The sequence below is a fragment of the Nomia melanderi genome, chromosome 13 (assembly GCF_051020985.1).
Source record: "Nomia melanderi isolate GNS246 chromosome 13, iyNomMela1, whole genome shotgun sequence".
NCBI lineage: Eukaryota > Metazoa > Arthropoda > Insecta > Hymenoptera > Halictidae > Nomia > Nomia melanderi.
Window position 1 is genome coordinate 301,742 of NC_135011.1, and position 13,969 is coordinate 315,710.

General features: G+C 42.2%; 3 protein-coding genes across 27 annotated transcripts in view; 2 read left to right on the forward strand and 1 right to left on the reverse strand.

Annotated features, from left to right (window-relative positions):
- The first annotated feature begins 5,132 nt into the window (after positions 1-5,132).
- On the forward strand, positions 5,133-6,838 carry LOC116431356 (huntingtin-interacting protein K). The gene is made up of 5 exons (XM_031986642.2): positions 5,133-5,195; positions 5,648-5,751; positions 5,826-6,092; positions 6,403-6,510; positions 6,597-6,838. Exons 3-5 carry the CDS (start codon positions 5,937-5,939, stop codon positions 6,690-6,692), a joined length of 360 nt encoding a protein of 119 aa, XP_031842502.1. The 5' UTR covers positions 5,133-5,195; positions 5,648-5,751; positions 5,826-5,936; the 3' UTR covers positions 6,693-6,838.
- Positions 6,839-6,989: 151 nt separating this feature from the next.
- On the forward strand, positions 6,990-8,518 carry LOC116433988 (uncharacterized). Of its 11 annotated transcripts, none has more exons than XM_076373265.1 (5): positions 6,990-7,325; positions 7,391-7,492; positions 7,711-7,817; positions 7,986-8,164; positions 8,247-8,518. In XM_076373265.1, the coding sequence occupies exons 2-5, from the start codon at positions 7,442-7,444 to the stop codon at positions 8,513-8,515; spliced, it is 606 nt and encodes a 201-aa protein (XP_076229380.1). In that variant the 5' UTR covers positions 6,990-7,325; positions 7,391-7,441; the 3' UTR covers positions 8,516-8,518. The 11 variants fall into 11 exon arrangements, with proteins under 11 accessions (XP_076229380.1, XP_076229372.1, XP_076229374.1 ...); XM_076373257.1 differs by having other exon boundaries at positions 7,718-7,817; XM_076373259.1 differs by having other exon boundaries at positions 7,718-7,817; positions 7,995-8,164.
- A 22-nt stretch (positions 8,519-8,540) lies between these two features.
- The window catches only part of rdx (BTB/POZ and MATH domain-containing protein rdx), an 85,675-nt gene continuing 80,246 nt past the window's right edge, over positions 8,541-13,969 (reverse strand). For 14 of the 15 annotated variants that reach the window (XM_076373248.1, XM_076373255.1, XM_076373249.1 and 11 more), the window contains 2 exons: positions 13,575-13,896; positions 8,541-13,250 (listed from right to left, as the gene is read on the reverse strand). In XM_076373248.1, coding sequence (XP_076229363.1) covers positions 13,106-13,250; positions 13,575-13,896 — 467 coding nt within the window. In that variant the 3' untranslated portion in view covers positions 8,541-13,105. The remainder of the gene's footprint in view (positions 13,251-13,574; positions 13,897-13,969) is intronic. The other variant, XM_076373247.1, reaches the window with a different exon arrangement.

Below are 13,969 nucleotides of genomic sequence, written 5' to 3' on the forward strand. Positions count from 1 at the left end.
AAGACCGCTGGCGCCATCGATGGAATATCTGCCAAGTTTCTAGCCAACTAGAGGGTTCCTGCGGTAGGTTCTAGATGGCGAAACACGGTTCGTTCCTTAAATAACCACACGGTAAATACGTATCGAGTAAACACTATTCGCTCTACCAATTAAACAGACTTGAATAAATATAACTTAAGTTACAGAACGTCTCGTGCATATTATTTCATGACCCTCTATATCTCCCAAGCTTCCTTTAAAGCCCGGCCAAGGTGTCAGAGTATCACTAAGAAAAATCCAGCAACAACGCTAACGAGTACAGTATGTTAGAAAATAATAATAACTAACAATAACCAACTCTGTTGCTATTCCAAAGCTTTACCTTTGGAATAAAGTTCTCTTTTGCATTGCAATCTCATGAAAAGAATCATTTTTCGATGATGATTCATCTTTAAACGAGCACCGCCATTCGCAGAGATGTTAGGTAAAGCTACAAAACTAAAACAGATCGCAAATTTAGGCCTGTACGAGACTTAAGTCTTGGAACAATGGCTCAAAAGCTCGAAAGCTCTACAGCCAAGTGGCTCAAACTAAAAAAGCTCCCAGCTTAGGACCTCTGGGGTGTAGAACAGTGACAAAAATGGCTCAAAAGCTCTAAACCTCTAAAATCTGAAGGCTCAAACTAAAAAAGCTAAAAATTTAACTCCCTGGAGAACTAAACTCTCCCAAAAATGGCTCAAAAGCTCTAAACCTCTAATTTCCCAGGGAGTTAAATCTCGAGCTTTTTTAGTTTGAGCGCCAACGCGTTTAGAGGTCTAGAGCTTTTGAGCCATTTTGGGGAGAGCTTAATTCGCCAGGAAGTTAATTTCGAGCTTTTTTAGTTTGAGCCACGCGATTGTAACGGCGTAGAGCTTTTGAGCCATTTTTCTGAGAGCTGAAATCTCTAGGGAGTTAAATTTCGAGCTTTTTTAGTTTGAGCCACGCGATGTTAGCCGTGTAGAGCTTTTGAGCCATTTTCAGGAGAGCTGGAATCTCTAGGGAGTTAAATTTCGAGCTTTTTTAGTTTGAGCCACGCGATGGTAACGGTGTAGAGCTTTTGAGCCATTTTTCTGGGAGCTGGAATCTCTAGGGAGTTAAATTTCGAGCTTTTTTAGTTTGAGCCACGCGATGGTAACAGTGTAGAGCTTTTGAGCCATTTTTCTGGGAGCTTAAATCTCCAGGGAGTTAAATTTCGAGCTTTTTTAGTTTGAGACACGCGATGTTAGCCGTGTAGAGCTTTTGAGCCATTTTCAGGAGAGCTGGAATCTCTAGGGAGTTAAATTTCGAGCTTTTTTAGTTTGAGCCACGCGATGGTAACGGTGTAGAGCTTTTGAGCCATTTTTCTGGGAGCTTAAATCTCCAGGGAGTTAAATTTCGAGCTTTTTTAGTTTGAGCCACGCGATGTTAGCCGTGTAGAGCTTTTGAGCCATTTTCGGTAGAGCTGAAATCTTCAGAAAGTTAATTTTCGTGCTTTTTTAGTTTGAGACTCGTGATGTTAAAAGTAAGGTACGAGTTTGAGACTCGTGATGTAAAGGTAGGGTTCGGATATTAGAAAAGGTCGGTGTGAGCAGCCCCTCCAATCAGTTGCCAATGTGTGGGTAATGCGGGGTTCGGATATTAGAAAAGGTCGGTGTGAACAGCCCCTCTAATCAGTTGCCAATGTGACGGTAATGCGTGGTTCGGATATTAGAAGAGGTCGGTGTGAACAGCTCCTCTAATCGGTTGCCAATGTGACGGTAATGCGGGGTTCGGATATTAGAAGAGGTCGGTGTGAACAGCTCCTCTAATCAGTTGCCAATGTGACGATAATGCGGGGTTCGGATATTAGAAGAGGTCGGTGTGAAAAGCTCCTCTAATCAGTTGCCAATGTGACGATAATGCGGGGTTCGGATATTAGAAGAGGTCGGTGTGAACAGCTCCTCTAATCAGTTGCCAATGTGACGATAATGCGGGGTTCGGATATTAGAAGAGGTCGGTGTGAAAAGCTCCTCTAATCAGTTGCCAATGTGACGATAATGCGGGGTTCGGATATTAGAAGAGGTCGGTGTGAACAGCTCCTCTAATCAGTTGCCAATGTGACGATAATGCGGGGTTCGGATATTAGAAGAGGTCGGTGTGAAAAGCTCCTCTAATCAGTTGCCAATGTGACGGTAATGCGTGGTTCGGATATTAGAAAAGATCTGTGTAAGACCCCCGCGAGAGACCCCCCAATTTCAGCGAGAGACCCCCTCGAACCCCCACGAGAGACCCCTCAGACCCCTTCGAGAAACCCCCAAATTTAAACGAGAGACCCCCTCGAACCCCCCAAATTTAAACGAGAGACCCCTTCGAACCCCCACGAGAGACCCCTCAGACCCCTTCGAGAAACCCCCAAATTTAAACGAGAGACCCCCTCGAACCCCCCAAATTTAAACGAGAGACCCCCTCGAACCCCCACGAGAGACCCCTCAGACCCCTTCGAGAAACCCCCAAATTTAAACGAGAGACCCCCTCGAACCCCCCAAATTTAAACGAGAGACCCCCTCGAACCCCCACGAGAGACCCCTCAGACCCCTTCGAGAAACCCCCAAATTTAAACGAGAGACCCCCACGAGAGACCCCCTTAGTTGAGACCCCCTGAGAGACCCCCCGGTATCTGTCGGTAATTACCGACATTGGTTACCGACGCATGCAATGTCGATAATTATCGACGCATGCAATGTCGATATTTACCGACACGCACTGTGTCGATAATTACCGACACCCACTGTGTCGGTAACCAGTGTCGGTAATTACCAACAGATACCGGGGGGTCTCTCGAGGGGTCTCAACTAGGGGGGTCTCTCGAGGGGGGTCTCTCGTCTGTTTTCTGGAGGTAGTTAAGGGGGTCTCTCGGGGGGTCTCAACTAGGGGGGTCTCTCGAGGGGGGTCTCTCGTCGGTTTTCTGGAGGTAGTTAAGGGGGTCTCTCGGGGGGTCTCAACTAGGGGGGTCTCTCGAGGGGGGTCTCTCGTCGGTTTTCTGGAGGTAGTTAAGGGGGTCTCTCGGGGGGTCTCAACTAGAGAGGTCTCTCGTGGGTTTTCTGGAGGTAGTTAAGGGGGTCTCTTGTGGGGGTCTCTCGTGAGTGTTTCTCGAGGTAGTTGAGCGGTCTTTCGTGGGGGTCTCTCGTGAGTGTTTCTCGAGGTAGTTGAGCGGTTTCTCATGGGGGTCTCTCGTGATTGTTTCTCGAGGTAGTTGAGCGGTCTCTCGTGGGGGTCTCTCGTGAGTGTTTCTGGAGGTAGTTAAGGGGGTCTCTCGTGGGGGTCTCTCGTTTAAATTTGGCTGTTTCTCGAGGGGGTTTGCGGGGTCTCACGTGGGGGTTCAATGGGGTCTCTCGTAGGTGTTTTGCAGGAGTTTAAGGGGTTTCTCACACCGACTGCGTAGGTCTCTCACAACAGTTTAAGGGGTTTCTCACACCGACTGCGTAGGTCTCTGACAACTGTTTAAAGGGTTTCTCACACCGTTTCGTCTAATATGACGCCACCAAACCAGGATAGGGTAATGGAATTTAAAAAATTAACAGACTATACTCGATTGTTCTGTGTTATTAACACAATATTTATGAAATATTTTGCAACGAACAATTCATTGTAGCATTTATTGCATAAAAACATTTAACTCTGTTCCCAATTGTGAAAAGGAAAAATAAAGTCGTCGCCACAGCAGTTATAGAAGAAATTATTTTAACTAATTATACTGTTGTAGAAATTTCTTCGATAAATTATATACAGTAACGGTTCTCGTGTTAATAATTGAAATTTTGGCAAATCGTATTGAAATTCAATGTACATTTTTTTAAAAGTACGACATTTCTAACAAAATTGTTAAGCATTCAGGATTAAAATGTACAACGCATTGTTAGGTATTATTTTGAGGTTAAGTATAACAATTTTACATATTTGCAGAAACATATTAAAAAGTAACAATTTTACATATTAAAGTATTAGTATTAAAATTACGAGATTCCTGATGTCTTCTTTCTGCAATTACTGAAAAGGCGATAGATATTTGTCTGAGAAATGATTGAAGAAAATTGTTTAACACTTAAATGATAATTGAATGATAATTCAATTAAACGACTCTCTCCAGCATCCAGCAGAAAGGTAAATATTTTCGAAGTACTACTTACCTGCCGATGATCGCATGTTTCATATTTAAATTATAAAATAATTGCAGCCAATTAGCCTAACATAATCCTTCGCAGAGAATATTCTACTTGGGATAGTGTTAGTTGCCCAGGTCTCACCGCGTGGAGGTTGCTGCGAGTGGAGACCCTGGGAGCTGGGTGGAAAATTCAATTCCACCGACCTCCCGTTCTACATCTAAATCTTATTTTTAACGCACTTAATAATAATCCCATGGATGACCTCTAATCAGCATCCGTCAGTAGCCGTCAGTAGCTGTCAGCATCGACTAATACTGGCAAACTCTTCAACATTGTCCAATATGGTTCAATAAAGTCCAACACAGTACAACATTGTCTAATATTGTCCAATATTATTCGATAAAGTAACACTGTTCAAGAAAACCGAATGAAACCACGAGACGCCCGACGTCCACGACTGCGCGATGACGACTGATTTTATACGAAATGACTGATTGTCTAATTGTAAGAGACGAGAGAGGAGAGAGGAGAGAGGAGAGAGCTCCTTCGCGAACGACGACTCACGGTCAACTGATGACTGATCCTGAATTATTCGGGATCGTCATCCCTGTTTCCGATTTTCGTCCCTTATCGGCGATATTCGGGAATTCCCGCTCGCACTCGCGACCGGTCCCCGTTGTTATTACCTATTCAAGGAATCGAAGGAATTTTCGGCTATTTCGCATCTGCGAAATGGGTTGTTCGTTTAATCCTATTACAAAGGATTATCCGGGAGACCCATGGAGACCCAATTTCAATCGATTGTCCATCGTCTTTAATAACACGGAACAGTAATGTGTAATCTGTTAAAAAGTCGTTAAGATAAGAGTTTAAAAAGAGTTAATTTTGAAAAATCCCGCTTCCTTGTCTAGATCGTTGGTGCCATCTACTGCGAGAACGCTGAAACTTCTAGTGAAGTAGTATCGTATGTCTCCGCTATGCGGTGCCACCAATTAACCAAGTTTCGAGTCTTGCTTCGTTCAATGTATTTATTTACAATGTTCGCTAAATTATAAGGTGCCAGGAAAATTCTCTCTTGTATTGTAGCTCTGTTCTTGTTCCACTCATTTGCCAAGTTTTATTAATTATTTAATAAAAATTCTTTACAATATTTGCGCATGGAAATTAGTACTTTTTTGATAGGTCTACAATAAGACATATTAGCCGACAAAGTTTTGCAATTGTAGGAACGATTGAAAATCTTTAGCATCATCCGGGTGCTAATCTGTTATCATTTATTTATATATCCGCACATATACATCGGAAGATGAGTAGATTTTTCGGCTAAACCTCAAGACTAACTATCTACCGAATGTATTTATGGAACGTTCGAACAGATTTACGTGACGATTAACTGATTTGCGATAACAATCAGCACGATCGTTCGTCGAGCATTGATATTTATTTAATTACGTTTGAGAAAGTAACTTAATCTGGGATAATAATAAACGAATATTGCGTGATTTCAGTAATCGGAATCAAGTCGAATCTACTGGAAACAAGGTTATCTGTCCAAAAAATAATTCGGATTAATATAGGTATTCCAAGTCACAGTTGGATTTTAGATAAGGAAGTAAGGGATTCGAAGCTTATCTGAATACATAGCGAAAGATAAATAACGAGTTAACTTGTCTTTCGAACTTGCAGGTTGTTAAAATGTTTAACAATACCGTGGAAAAGATTCCCGATTGAAGTTGTCGATTATTTCTTGCGTATAATCGCCTGTACGACCTGAACCGAGTTCCGAGAAGGGGAAAAATGGCGGACAACGATGTCAATGGTGATTCGGATGAGGTGCAGCAGGAGAAATCACAGAAAAGAGCAGCGAAATATGACAGTGGCGCGGCGGATTTGGAAAAAGTCACGGATTACGCGGAGGAGAAGGAAATATCTTCGTCTGACGGATTCTCTTGCGTGAGTGCCCCATAAATGTCTATTGCTCCACGTGTTTACGATTGTCAACAATGTTGTCTTCTCCAATTCGTAACTACGCGAGCATGTTGTTTATCGAGATCCACGCACTGTCTTTTATTTCTTAATTTTACGCGTGATTTAATGTTTCCATAATATTCACGCGAGCAAAATAAATAATGAAACCTAACCTATACACTGTGCATACATTCGTGTACATTTTTGGTGGAGCGGTTAATGTTTTCGAATGCTCGACATAAAGTATTCCATGGAAACGAGAACATAAAGGTGCAATGTATTTCTCTTTATGCAGGCATTGAGCTTGATCGGTGACCGTAGAAATAAAGAAGCAGCAGAGAAAAAAGCGAGAGAGAAGGAGTTGCTAAAAGTTCCAATTAAAAAAGAAGATGTTGATCTCATCGTAAGAAATCTATCGTTATCCATTAGCATTTGCCTCGACTGTTTATGCATAGTTTCACAAAAGTATCGCGTATGCGTCCGTTTCAGATAAAAGAGATGGAAATCAGTCGGAGCGTTGCAGAACAGACGCTCAGGGAACATAGAGGGAATGTTGTGGAAGCATTGATCACATTGACGAATTGATTGTACAGTGGCAGCTACAGTTGGAGCAAACAGTTCACAGAAATCTCAATTCCATTGTAAATTATACAGTGTTAGGAATTGTTATGACTTTGAGTTATTAATATTTATTCGTACATATTACAAAATATATTCTAAGTGATTCTGTACACTTCACGCTTCATTTCTTTCCCCGTCTAAGATCGAGCCGATCGGAACGATGACGCGGCGCCGGGGAATGTGTCAAAGGATATTTCATATGTAATGAAAAAATAATTGAGGTACTGATTACTTGCGTTATCAGGGAGTTTCCTCTTGATAAGATTGTAACCTTTATACGATCCAGAAATATGGAATATTTTTTAGTGTCAAGCGACATATACTACCGATTACGAACAATGTTCTCAGTACTTCGAATCCGGTGAATGATTTGCGAGAGTTGCGCCTATTATGATTCAACTAAATCTTCGTGTGAAATAATTATGCCTGTACACCTGAAACCGTGATACACTTCGTTTCGATGAGAATCGAACAATAATGTTAAGTGAATACCAGTATTATCGTATGCGCTCTAGTGAACATTTTATACTCTAAAGACGATTCCGTTTCAAGACTGCTCAACGATGATTCTGACTAATCAACTGGGTAATTATTCGGGTATGTATTTTCATCCGTTGGCCGACGTCAAACGATAAATTAATATTGTGATGTTATATCGGTAGAACTAAATGACTCGGAGGTTCCAATTTTAAGGACTTTTTCATACAGTGACCATGGTGATTTTTACTCTACCTCGACGCAGAGGCCTATCAACAAACGCACTGGTGAGCTGAAAACATACAAACTTATTCAAAAGAAATACCATTAGAGACTCAGTTTATTTGCACTCCTCTTTTCTATGGTCCGTCGATCTTCGTCGTGCTGCACGTTTCAAAAAAAAAAAAAAAAACAATCACGTTTCACCGGTAAGGATCTGTCCCTGTTTGAATGTTTTTGCTGCGTCACTGACTTATCGAAACTCTATGTACCTTTCTCTTTCCAGGAACAAGAAGATGTGTACCCGTTCACGGCCACGCAACTCATTATACTGCTACTGTTCATATTTGGTATCTTTTTCGCGCTGATAATGTACTGCAAAACCTGTTCCAGGTAGGAATTATCAAATTCTCTGTAGTCGAGTGAAAACCCGAGTGAACTGTGAGAGCGGATGATAAATTGAATATTTGCGTGAGAATGAACCCACCCACCGACGTTCGAGGGTCGAGGCAAACGAACGAGTATATTTTTGAGAAACTGAGTTTAAGTCTGACCCTTAAGCTTTTACAGATCCTATCAGGAGAGATTCTTGGAGGAAAGAGAATGTCGCGGCGAAGAGAATGAGGCTAATTCGTTGCACAATTCGTATTACACAATACAAGAATCCAGAGACAGGCCGCCGTCTTACAGCGAAGCCTGCGGTGCTCCTCCCCTTTACGGATCACCTTTCAACAGAGCAAGTCGATGCACAGATTTAATGGTGTTATTTGAAAACTTCACTTCTCAAACGTAGCGTAATATAATGGAACTGTGATTTTTCAGGCGTCTATGCTAGAGCCACCGCCGGTTTACCCAGACACCCCCAAGCTACCGGACAGGGGGCGCGATCAAGGTCCTCCGGTGAACTGTCACATGTGACGGATAGAAAGGAGCCCCGGGCGATTTGTACAAATGTTTCCAAGAACGATCCCCTACTCGACTCACTATCATGGCGAATAAACAGAAATGACTATTCAGTTCTAGTTGCTCTTTCATTGTTCGTTCGCTGGCGAAGAAAACGATACCGGTTTGTTTCTTTATTTGGGGGATAAAATGAAGAAAAGTCAACCGTAAAAGTTCACATGATTATATAATGAAAATGTCATTTATTTGATGTGGTGCAATGACTTAAAGTAAAATGGAAAAATGAACGTTTCTTGTATGAGCTGGGTTCGATGAACAGCCGTGCGCCGTGTACTCCGTGGAGCTACCACTGCTGAACTATTCAGTTACAAAAAAGCTTTTTATCGTCAGGGTTTAAATGCAATGTACAACGGAAGTGGTGTGTATCAGACAGCAGCGCAGTAGTAGCTGGCGCGACGACACGAGGGCACCGCTGATTTCCATGATGAGGTAACACTTGTCTTACTTGTACTTAGTTTATCAAATTATCCAGTCATACGCTCATGCAGATTGGTTCGAAGAATTGCATCTAATAACTGCTTTTTTTTTTATACTTTTTTTCATATTTTTCTCTCTCTCTCTCTCTCTCTCTCTCTCTCTCTTTCTTTCATTCACTTGTCTCTCTCGCTCTCGTTCGCTCGTTCTTTCTCTCTCTCTCTCACTCATTCTCTCTCTCTCTGCCCCGTCGAACTGTCGCACGGATTTTTAATAATTAGTCTCGTGTGTTATCCTTTCTTTGTTAGGAAAAAGGACATTCTGTTTCATGAGATAATTTCGCCGCACAGTCCCAAAGATAGAATGGGTTAGAATTGGACGTAGATATTTTTTCGTTATTTTTCGACAATCGTGTTGTCTGCTGCTCTTTTTTGTTGCATTTTTTCTCATCGTTCCCGCCGAAAAATTTGTTTAAAATCTGAGCACACGGCCAAAATCTGTTCCTTAAACCGCTTACAATTTCGCTTCGCGTTCGTGCCTCTATTTTTTTTGGTAGCTTTTTGTTTTCTCGTTGATCTTTCACACGCCGCTTGTAGTTTCTCGTTTCGAAGAAGCTCTAACGATCTACGGACTCGGAAATGAAACTTCGTGTACAAAAACGGTGGAAAAACGTTCCCTAACTATATACCCCGTAGGATCATATTTCGCGTTTTCCTCGATCTGTCGTCCGTTCGCGGGGATTCGTCGAGCCTCGACGCGACGAAACGAGAGAGAAACGTGGTTCTTCCCCGTTCCAACCGAGTCGACTTCTCCAACGACGGTCTTACAAACGAGTGTCGTCGAGGTTCGAGGAATCGGACACACGGAAAAGTGGTGTACGTTCTATATCCGTGTTGTTTCCCATTTTTCGCTTAATTTTCACTTCACTTCATTTCATTTCATCTCATCTTTTATCTCTTTTCTTTGTTTAATTCGTCAATAATGTACATATTACATAGTGTTTTACTTAAAGCATTCGCTAGTGTTTCAAGGAACATGAGTTTAGCACAGTCTGTAAAATAGAAATAAATTATAGTTGGTTATTGTACCCTTCATTAAAAGTATGTGGTTCCGTTAATTCTTATTTTTTCTTTTCCTCGTTTACTCCCTCCCTCTCCGGTTTTGTTCGGCTCTTATAAAATACGGTTTAGATATGTACAGAGTAAAAATCCTTAAAATCGAAAGGGACGCTAGATTTGGGACTGTCCGGATTGTAGCGACCGTTTCTTAAAAAGATTTCCAGTTTCCGTTTCGTTTCAATTCATTTCGTTTCGTTTCGTTTCGTTTCGTTTCGTTTTTAAATCATTTCTTTTATCCTTCTCCGCTGGCTGCCAGGATCGTCAGAAATTCTAGAAATTGTATGTACGTGTGTATCTATGTATGCGTGTGTGTTTTCGACCGTTTGCCTGTCTCTCTGTCTGTCTGCGAAGTATCCAAGTGTGTGTGAGAGCTGTCACGTGTCGTGTGTCTCTGTGTGTGTGTGTGTGTGTGTGTTCTATGTGAGTAGTGATTACAATTGCGGTAATTACAGTGGTGTCTTATCACAGAACATGTATGGCATTAAATCGTCGATATCATTACTCCTCGGTAATGGTATTTATGGTATAATAATCCGTATTTAAAACGTTCGGTAAAGCTAGGTCGGAGGATCAGGAAGCCAGTACGGTACTAAATGATGATTATTCTCGTTTTCTCTGCCGTTCACGGTTGCCCATAATTTCAGATCATTGACCACACACGAATTCACAATTCAATTAATTAATTACATAAAAAACGATTAATATTTTCGTGCTATATAATTGACTAACTTTTTTTATTTTACATTTTTTTATTCGTTCTCTCTCTTTCTCTCTCTCTCTCTCTCTCTCCCTTTCTCTCCCACCCTATCTCTCTCTCTCTCTCACTTTCTCTCTCTGCCTTTCGTTCTCCCTTTCTCTCCGCGTCATTCTCTCCTATCTATCTCTCAGTTTGATTTCCATATCTTGTCCATGATTTCTCGCGTTGTTCTCTCTATCTTGTTGTCGTTCGTGTCGTTCGCAGTGTATCTCTTTTTTCTCCATTTTTTTTCCCCTTTAGAATAATATGGTATAGTTTGTTCACAAATCACCTAATCAATGCCTGTTGTAAATCCTGCGCACAAGTACGATAGACATTTCAATAATCAACGTAAAATTCGATAAATTATGGACAACCCTAAATTTAATACAATAATAATAATATAATAATAATATAATAATAATAATAATAATAATAAGAATAATAATAATATTAATAATAATATAATATTATAATAATAATAATTCGAATCTATCACTTCATCTACTATGCAATACTCGAGAAAACAAAACAAACTGTGCCTAATGATAATCGGGGAGGAGGGAGAGAAGAAGGCCGCGTTGGAGGCTGGATGCCCGTTCTCTGTTAAAATGGCCGGTCATTGGTCAATTGTTAAAACGATATCCAATTGAACTCGCGGTTACCGCGTCGCAAACAATAATAATATATTAGTAATATGAATTTTTAGCCCTCTCGATTATATCGAACCAAACGAATTTTCTAATTAAATTAGGTCGGAATACTCGCAGCATCGTAAATCCTATCGTAATCACATTTACCCGAACATACAACGAATCATTTCAGATCACAGATCACGCATCCGAAAAATTGGCTGGTTAACTGTGCAACAGATCGGGAGAATCCAGCATCGAGTTCTCGAGGGACAGTGTGTGTGTGTGTGTGTTCGTTGACGGGGACAAAATATACAAAAATACGAGTAGTGGCTAGGGGCGAGGGAGGGGGCACAGATTGCATAGCGTTAATAGTAATCATAGTAGTAGTCGTACAAGTTGAGAGAAAGAGATCATAAAAAACCCTAACTAGAATTCATTTTTTTCTCCGTATCTGGAAGAGTTTCACGTTCCGTTAATTCGTCTGTCTCCATTAAACTAAAAAATCACTATCGGTAATAAACATGGTATATGTCATATACTATGTTTATACATTTATATATATGTATATATATACATGTATATATACATATATATATATGCTTATATGCACATATATATATATACATATAACATATTCCTTGCTCGTTACTTGACGAACATGCGTGGGACATCGTTCGATGCGTTCTTCTTCTTTTTCATCTTCTTCTCCTTCTTCTTCTTCTTCTTCTTCTTCTTCTTCTTCTTCTTCTTCTTCATCTCCTTCTTCTTCTTCGACAAAGGAACAAAATGTTTAATCGCCCGGCCGACGTCTATCACAACTTCCTTCGTGCATTTCACGTTTACTTTATGTGTCACGTGTGTGCCTGCTGTGTAAGAATGCGTGTACCTGTGTGTGTGTGTGTGTGTACGATGTGTCTCCAATGTATGACGAGTCGTAGCAATTTCTGCCAGCTAGCTTCGATCTCTGCTTGGTCCTAAGGTTGCTTACAGACTTGATCCTTCGAGACTGATGGTAATCCAGCTTCTTCGTCAAATCCACGCGAGACCTTATTCACGGCGACGGATCGTTGGGCGTCTCGACAATTGGCCTTTCTTTCGAGACTGACGACTACAATCTGTGGCCTCCAGTTCAAGGAAGACGCTGACCGTCAGGAAGATGCGGAAAAAAGAGAGTGTCCAGTGCACCGTCTCCGGCCCAATTCTGACCCTACGTGTCGCTGGTTGCTTGCTCGTCGGCGCACTCTGGTTCTGTGATAGACGGGGTATCCTCTTCAACATCGACGACCCACTGAATTACAACGAAGTCTCTCTCTCTCTCTCTCTCTCTCTCTCTTTCATTCTCACGCATACACATACATACAGGCGCACGCATACACATTCTATCCGCGGCGTGTGGGCTACCCTCTTGCTGCGTATCTGTGCCCTCGAAGAGGCTTGCGCACGCACACATGCAGTCGGCGAAGAGAAGACGGAAACAACGCGCGCGCGAGATAGTCTCTTCCCTTTCAGCCGCCGTTCGAAGAACAGTCCTCCCCGTTTGCTTTTCGCAGTGGACACCAGAGGATGGCGCACTAGGAAACATTTATTTAGAACACTACTTCGTTTTATCACTGTACAAACTGTCTTGTCATTTCATTATCATTATCATTATCATTATCATTTTCATTATCATTTTCATTTTCGTTTCATTTCATTTCATTTCATTTCATTTCATTTCATCTCATTCTTCATCGTATCCTCTCCATTTTCTCATGAAGGATGCAAAATAGGCGGGGGCGACGTGGAGGTCGTGCCCGGTGTCAGCGGTGACTGTTTTCAGCTCTGTTTCACTCGCTTCCTGGGCGGACCGATCGGTGGGATCTGTTGGGTGGCGAGCGCGCGAAACGCTTCCGCGATCAGGTGCGGATGCGAGTTCACCATCGACTTGAAACCCGCCGTGTCCATCACGTCCGTCGCGTGTCTAGAAAAACCGAATCAATACGACCTTTAATACCCGTTCGCGTCTTTCTATCGGAGGATGTCTCTTGTTTCTGATTTTCATCGACCCTTTGCGCCCTGAAGATACCTTAACGTTACCAACTGCTACCTGGTCAAAGTGCCACGTAATCGTTTCTCTTCTAATTACCATATGAAAAGGAAACAACTGTTCGAGTTGTTCCCCTTTTGGTTTACTGTTACATTTCAATTGCAATGCGTTAAAAACTGTGAAAAGCGCCGATTCAAGACGCAAAGAACGGACGGAGGAAGCCGCATTCCCAGCTCGCTCGAGCGAACAACAACTTACGTATTAATGAAGTCTATGGCTTGCGCCTTGAGTTGATCGGCGCTATGAAGATCAGCGAGAATGAGGATGTCGGCCGCGTTCTCGATGGCTAAACTCGTGCAGAGCGCTTCCTCGCACATTACCTTCAGCCTCTCCAACGCGTACTTGTCCGCCGCCGCGAGCAGGTCGTCCGCCATCTTCTCCAGATTCGCCGCTTTTCCCGTGTATATGAACCGGAGCATCTCGCGCAACACCTCGTGGTCCACGTCGGTGATGTCGACACGGTTCTGCTTCCTCTCCTCCATCTCGTGCTCGAACATCGCCGAGAACACCGGACTGCGAGCTACGGTAAACGCACGGTATTCTTTTACAATGAATTTCCAAGCTTAGGAAATAGCTTAGCGATCTAGGGTTCA

Excerpts from the sequence above, each read along its gene's own strand:
- LOC116431356 (XM_031986642.2), top strand. The coding sequence starts at position 5,937 with ATGGCGGACAACGATGTCAATGGTGATTCGGATGAGGTGCAGCAGGAG. Across the intron at positions 6,093-6,402 it reads CGTCTGACGGATTCTCTTGC|GCATTGAGCTTGATCGGTGA; the intron begins GTGAGTGCCCCA and ends CTCTTTATGCAG. Across the intron at positions 6,511-6,596 it reads AAGAAGATGTTGATCTCATC|ATAAAAGAGATGGAAATCAG; the intron begins GTAAGAAATCTA and ends CGTCCGTTTCAG.
- LOC116433988 (XM_076373257.1), top strand. The coding sequence starts at position 7,292 with ATGATTCTGACTAATCAACTGGGTAATTATTCGG. Across the intron at positions 7,326-7,390 it reads TCAACTGGGTAATTATTCGG|AACTAAATGACTCGGAGGTT; the intron begins GTATGTATTTTC and ends TTATATCGGTAG. Across the intron at positions 7,493-7,717 it reads GCCTATCAACAAACGCACTG|AAGATGTGTACCCGTTCACG; the intron begins GTGAGCTGAAAA and ends TCCAGGAACAAG.